Source organism: Vulpes vulpes, chromosome 7 (assembly GCF_048418805.1).
Source record: "Vulpes vulpes isolate BD-2025 chromosome 7, VulVul3, whole genome shotgun sequence".
Taxonomy (NCBI): Eukaryota; Metazoa; Chordata; class Mammalia; order Carnivora; family Canidae; genus Vulpes; species Vulpes vulpes.
Window position 1 is genome coordinate 6,377,334 of NC_132786.1, and position 7,284 is coordinate 6,384,617.

Sequence of the window (7,284 nt, forward strand, 5' to 3'; positions counted from 1 at the left end):
TCTGAGAGTCACAGCCCCTTAGTGAGCCTCCAGTGGCCCCCTTCAGCATCAAAATCCTTTCTCAATGATTTCTTACCCACCACAAGTGGTTTTTTCTTTATCTCACTCATACCAAGCCTATTGGCCTGATTTAACAGTTGAAAAAAATTGAAAGAATGGGAAAAAAACAAGAGATGTCAAAGAAAGAAAAAAAAAAAAAAACCACTAGTCTTTCCTGGTGACTAGAAAGGTCCTTGCCATACTCGAGTTTCTCTACTTTTTTCATACTGATGCAGATACAGAAAATAATAATAATAATTTTTTAAATATTAGCTATGCAATACTATAATAATTATTAACCAGTTACAATGAACACTAATGTGTCACGCAAATACATTACCTACTTCAATCTTTGCAATTACTTGTTATCACCTCAGGCAAGATGCCAGGAAACTAAGGCATAAAGGGTCAATTATACATAGGCATTCACATTACATCATGTAAAAAAATCTGTATTTTAAAACATTAAAACACTACTGCAAGTAATGAAATCTTAAATAAACGGAGAAGCATACCATATTCTTGAACAGAAAGGCTCAACATCACAGATCTGTATGTTTCCTTATGCTGAATTATACATATAGCAGTATCCAACTTAATTTTCCTAAAAAGAATTTTTTGTTTGGGACCAGATACTATTATTTTTAAAATAATGGCCATGAAAATTAGAAAAGAAGATTAATGAAGACTAGTTTACTAGTCATTCAAATATCATAAACCTAAAATAGTCAAAATGCTGTGGTGGTGGCACACATGATTATAGCAAGATAGTAAAACAGAAGAGAAAGTGTAAAAATAAGCCAATACGCATAGGGATTTGGTAATGATAAAAAGAAGCTTTTAAATAAGCAGAGAAAAAAATATATATAATAAAAAGTGTTAAAGCAAAAAAAAAAAAAGTGTTAAAGCAACAAGCTAATCATTTGGAAAAAAAATAGAATTCATCCACATAGGATATCTTATACCAGAATACATTCCACAAAGACCAAGTATTTAAATATAAAAATGAAAGCCTAAAAATGCTAGAAGAAACTAAAAGGCAGGTTTTTTTTTATGATATCAAAGTGAGGAATGCCTTTAAACTATGAGACAAAATCCAAGCAGTCATTATTGTTTTAAATAAATACAGCAATAAATAAGTACAGCAAAAAACAAAAAAAATCTGCATGGCAAAAAATATATTATAAAAGTAAAATGCAAAAACACGCAGAGGGTAAGGTGGGAGGCAGATACAATGCAAAAGGGTAATGTGAAGGACTTCTTTTGGGATGATAGAACAGTTCTGTTCCTCGATTATGGCTAAATGAATCTGCACATGGGATAGAATTGCATCAAATCACATATACACACGAATGCAGGTTTGAAAGAAGAGGGGAAAAAAAGAATAAAAAAAATTAAAAATAAAAAATAAATGAAAGAAGAGGGAAAACTGCATACACTCTTCTTAGCAGCAATGCACCTGTGTCAGTGCATTGCTGTATCGACCCAGTGTCCAGATCATACTATGGCAATGCAAGATGCCACCACTGAAGGAAGCCGGGTGAAGGGGACCTAGGGCTCTGTACTATTCTCACAACTTCCTGGGAGTCTATAATTGCTTCAAAACAAAAAGGTTTTGGGGTACCTGGGTGGGCCTATCAGTTAAGCATGTACCTTCAGCTCAGGTCATGATCTCAGCCTGACATCAGGCTCCCTGCTCGGCACACAGTCTGCTTCTCCCTCTGCCCTTCCCCCCACCTGTGCTCTCTCTCTCTCTCTCTCTCTCTCTCAAAGAAATAAATGAATAAATAAAATCTCAAAATAAAAAAAGTTTTAAAATTGATATTGGTATCAAGAAAAATTAAAATGAAAGCCATTGAGGGTGGGGGAGTGTTTTGCCTCTTGTATCAAAAACAAAGAGCTCTGGCAGCCCGGGTGGCTCAGCAGTTTAGCGCCGGCCTTCAGCCCAGGGCCTGATCCTGAAGACCTGGGATCGAGTCCCACATCAGGCTCCCTGCGTGGAGCCTGCTTCTCCCTCTGCCTGGGTCTCTGCCTCTTGTCCTCTTTGTGTCTCTCATGAATAAATAAAATCTTAAAAAACAACAACAACAACAAAGAGTTGATTTCTCTAAAATATAAAGAGCTCCTGTAAGCCAATAAGACAAAAAAGCAAAAAGTCAAATCTAAAATTAAGCGAAGATATAGACTGTTTACAGAAAATAAACACACAAATGACTCTAAACATAAAATAATAAGCCTTACTCAAAATTGGAATCACACAAATGACAACTCTACTAATAGGCCATTTTTTACCTAACAGATCGGCAAAAAAGGAAGTGTGAAAATAAGTGCACTCATAAATTGCTGATGGGGAAGTAAATTGATCCAAACCTATAGAGGAATCTGTCAAAATTAGAAATGCACATGCCACTTGACCCAGTAATCCCATTTCATGGAATTTATCCTACAGTTAATTGGCACATGTGCAAGATTACTTATGTAGGAGATTCATTCAACACTGCAACATTGTCATAATAGAGAAAGACAGGAAGCAACTTAAATGACCACAAACTAGTGACCATTTAAAGACATTGTGGTGCATCTATGTCAAAACAAAAACAAAAAAACGGTAAACCCCAAAGTGAGGAAATGCTACGTGTTCCCACAATGTGAAGATCTCCAAGATAATTATTAAGTAGAAAGAGCAAGGAGCAGAGCCGCATGCATACTGTGCAGCCACCTGTGTACAAGGAGACTAGGAGAACATAGTTAATAAGCTAGTTAGTTAGTTAGTTAGTTAGTTAGTTAGTTACTAGTATGGAATACATAAGCAAGCTGGTTGACTGGTTTGGTAGTTTGATATTAGTGGCTTTCTGCTAAAGAATGAAATATCTCGAGGACAGACATAAAACTATTAAGAATGTCTCAGAGGGGAAAGGTAGGAGAGAGATTTTTTTAACATACATTCTTCAATACATTTTGAATTTTTAACCATACAAATATATTACCTATCAAAAATACATGTTTAGAGTAAAAATATAGAATAATCTGCATCTGCACAAAGATTTTAGTCCATGAGTGTACTTCTGCTCGGCAGCATATACAACTTGTTTTCACTCTCAGAGAACATTAAAATTTGTCCCTGCCAGGAATCCAGTTGGGAGTTAAGACTCGGAAATTTGCACACTGGTGTCTTTGAGCAAAAATTCTTAAGCCTGCCTTAGAGGCACCCAACTCTAAATAGAATTTTTTTTTCCCGAAATTACTTCTAGAAATGTTTGTATAGTAATTGGAGCAAACTATTTGAAAACAATATTTAAACATAAGATTTAATGGGGTGATTCCTAAAACAAAAGGAGGTTAAACAGTTTTGGGACACAAACTAAGTGAAACTCTTGAGTTTTCGTTTTTCAGAACTAAAAGTACATGCTTATTCAATCGACATGGGACTTTGTGACTTTTGCTTGAGGAGAAACAAAAAGAGTTCCAGAGACAATTTGGAAATGGGGAAAATCGCAATGTGAGATTCTAAAGGAAGAATAAACATGGAAAAAGTCTGGCTGCCACTTAGATCTCAGAGGAGCGAAAACCGAATGCAGAACAATGGAAAGAATCATGAGAAAAGAGATGGGTTGGTGTCGAGAAACCTTCCAGCGGTTTTCACAAAATTAAAATCAAATTCTACAAGGGTGGCGAGAACAAAAGAATCTCCACGGAAGGGAGGGCTCCTCTAGACATCACAGCCCTGACCACTGTGGGCCACAACTACTGTCCTCTGGGGCTCCCATGGCAACCATCACATTATCCTCAGGAGGGATGCTCCTTCCCCATCCACACCCTAGCTCAGCCATAAGCACATTTTCTCTTCATTCCCTGGGAGGCTGTTGAGATCACATGTACCGTTAATCAAGAATTTTTGTTTTAAAGATTTTATTTATTGATTTGAGAGAGAGAGAGAGAGAGAGAGTAAGAGAGAGAACACAAGCCAGGGGAGCTGCGGAGGGAGAGGGAGAAGGAGGCTCCCCCTGCTGAGCAGGGAGCCCGACTCGGGGCTTCATCATGGGACTCAGGATCATGACCTGGGTCAAAGGCAGACACTTAACTGACTGAGCCAACCAGGCGCCCCTAATCAAGACTTTTTTAACTTTGTTTTTTTTTTTTTAAGATTTTATTTATCCATTCATGAGAGACCCAGAGAGAGAGAGACAGAGAGAGAGGCAGAGACACAGGCAGAGGGAGAAGCAGGCTCCATGCAGGGAGCCCGACATGGGGACTCCATCCCCAGTCTCCAGGATCACGCCCTGGGCCCAAGGCGGTGCTAAACCGCTGAGCCACCCAGGCCGCCCCAAAACTTTTTTAACTTAAAGCTGCCGTGGAATGGAGGGGATACAAAACGGAGAGTAGACAAAATTTTACATTCTGAGTTTCTGGACAATACTGGCTCTCTGAGCCCCAGGGGGCCCCATTTACCAGTGTCCCAAGGAAGGAGTCTCACTCAGAGCATCCCCAGATTTGACTCCCCCTCCACTCCCCAAGGCGGGGAGCCCAGAGTCGAATCCAATGGGTATCTCTCTGCCCATGAAGCTATTTCTGCGTCGGGCACTGGCTCTGTCATCGTCCCCGAGTCCCCTCTGGGGGTCCGGATGGGGACTCACCTAGGCCAGCTGGGAGCCCCTGACCAACAGAAGTAGCTGCCTGCACCCCCCTCGGAGCCGGAGGTTACTGAGGATGAGGATATAGGGATGGACAGAGGTGCACAGGTAGATTAAAATCTGCCAGGGCCAGTACCAGTCACTCTGCGAGCAGAAGAAACCCGCAGCATCGATGACCAGGGACGCAAAGGACAGAGCATACAGAATGAGGAAGGAGACGAGGGACTTCAGAGCCCTGGTGTGAGCCTGGCTGCTGGGGTCCTGCAGGCCATGGCCACTGCGCCGCATCCTCCCTCTGTGTCGCCTCAGGGAATTAATCAACAGTGCGATGGACACCAGGAAGACGGAGCAAGGCACTGACAAGGTGATGAATTTCAGGGGCAAGAAATAGTGAATTTCCAGCCTCCTGCTCCACTGCTGGAAGGTCATGTTCCCGGGGTATTTTCTGATTAGGAATCCTTGATACACGGCATGGTTTCCCCAAAAGAAGAGCAGGGTGACGAGGAAGGAGATCAGGAGGGAAGCCCCGAGGAGCCAGGGCACCGAGCCTGGGAGCCGCCACCTCAGCCAGAGGAAGGTGGGGTGGGTGAAGCTGGCGATCTTCATGCAGAAGAGGACGCTGAGCCAAGAGCCGAACCAGAAGGTGGCCGAGTTCAGGAAGTCCCAGTGGAGGCCAAAGAATTGCCGAGCCGGGCCCGTGCTGTACTCCTCCAGGTGGAGGTAGTAGTAAAAGTTGTTCATCATCCCAACGCACTGCAGGCAGAAGCGGGAGGCGCCCAGGCTAAGGAGGATCACGTCGGAGGGGAGCAGCCTCCCCCGCCGCATCCTCTCTCTGCTCAGCACCAGCACGATGAAGCCGTTGGCCAGGATCCCCAGGACACACAGCAGGACAAAGAGCAGCATGAAGAAGGCGGAGACGGCGGGCTGCATTTTGGCCTCTCCGCTCCCCCCACCACTCTGAGCCTTTGTCTTGGCCCCTGGCCTCCTCCCTACCCCCCACCCACAGTCCCCCTTTGGATCTTTCCCTGGGGATGTGAGAAGACCGATGTCTTCCTCTACATCTGAACCAGAGCCCACTTAGAAGGCAGATGCTTGGGCTCAGTTCAGTGAGGATGCAAATCCCCCACGGGTTCGGTTACCACGAGGCACACCGACTGCCCCTGATTTGCCTGTTCCGCTTTTGCCTGCATGCTACCATCGTTAGCATCAATGTAGAGGGTTTTTCCATGTCTCAGACTGAGTTCCAGCCTTCTTATTCCCTCTCAAGCCCTATAAACATATCTGCCCCCATCAGATCACTCGTAAGACATTAATTATATAGGCGACAAGTATACAGAGACACTCATATGGCCAAGACCTAAACGATGGAGACGAGTCTGTCTCCAGCTGAGTTTCCCTGTTACGCATCCACCCTCACCTACGAGCAGTCATAGGACCAAGGTCAGAGCCTTGGTCCATATTTCTACCAAATCTCTTCTTAAATCCTTCCTGGACTCTGAGGTATAAGTGGCTGATAATGGTTTAAATCGGTTTTATGTTCCAGTGAGAGAACCCATTTCCATGTGGTGGTGGGAATGAGGGCCATCTGCCTCCTACTGCGTGATGGTTGAAGGCTCCCTCGGATCCCGGTGGCCACCGGCAGTCTGTGCCAAGTGGACCGTTTCAACATGGTGCCTTACTTCACCAAGCCAGCAAAGATAGTCTCTAGGCCAAGCTAGCTAGCAAGATGGAGTCTTGAATGGCATAGAACAGTCCCAGGAGTAACAACCTATCACTTTTGCCATATTCTGTTGGATAGAAGCAAGTCACAGTCTACAGGGACACTCAAAGGGTGGGGGTTACAAAAAGGTGCAGACACCAAAGGTGGAGGTCATGGGAAACCATCTTAGCGTCTATCTGTCACACTGAGATACCATAGCTTACAAGGTGCATGTGCTATCCTGTCCTCCAACACCAGCATTAAAAAGAGATCCCTGTGAGACCATATTAGAAAGCAAAAATAGGGATGCCTGGGTGGCTCAGTGGTTGAGCGTCTGCCTTCAGCCCAGGGCATGATCCCTGGGTTCTGAGATCGAGTCCCACATCGGGCTCCCTGCTTGGAGCCTGCTTCTCCCTCCTCCTGTGTCTCTGCTTCTCTCTCTCTGTGTCTCTCATAAATAAATTAAATCTTTAAAAAAATAAAAAGCAAAAATATTTTCTTGAATGAAAATATAGTCAAGTTGATTCATAGTCAAATATTTTCTCTTTAATACCTCAAATCTGTCCTTTCTCCACATTTATTTGAAACGTTTTTTTAATGTAAGTGTATCCTTTTGGATCGTGACCTTGTGATGAAAGAGGAACAGTTATACAAATAATGTAAAAGTTGTCACTACCACAGCGTACGTGTAGAATTATATGAAAATGACTAATCCACAATAGAAAGAGAGATCTCACCGAAGTTGGTGAATATGCAATTCCCCTACTCTCAGATCTATATTGCTCGTGCAGTTTTTATGCATTCACTCAGCAAATATTTACTGAGCACTTACGTACACAGAGTACCTAGTCTAGTCACCGGGGATAGAGCAGTGAACCAAAGAGGTGGGATTCCTCCGTCTATGGAACCTGTAGC

The 7,284-nt window shown here is 43.3% G+C and overlaps 1 protein-coding gene across 1 annotated transcript; it reads right to left on the reverse strand.

Moving 5' to 3' along the window:
* Positions 1-4,673: 4,673 nt before the first annotated feature.
* LOC112934828 (taste receptor type 2 member 41) lies at positions 4,674-5,600 on the reverse strand. Its single transcript, XM_026018350.2, has one exon. It carries the CDS (start codon positions 5,598-5,600, stop codon positions 4,674-4,676), a length of 927 nt encoding a protein of 308 aa, XP_025874135.1.
* Positions 5,601-7,284: the final 1,684 nt, after the last annotated feature.

Coding starts and splice junctions, on each gene's coding strand:
- LOC112934828 (XM_026018350.2), bottom strand. CDS start 5,600: ATGCAGCCCGCCGTCTCCGCCTTCTTCATGCTGCTCTTTGTCCTGCTG.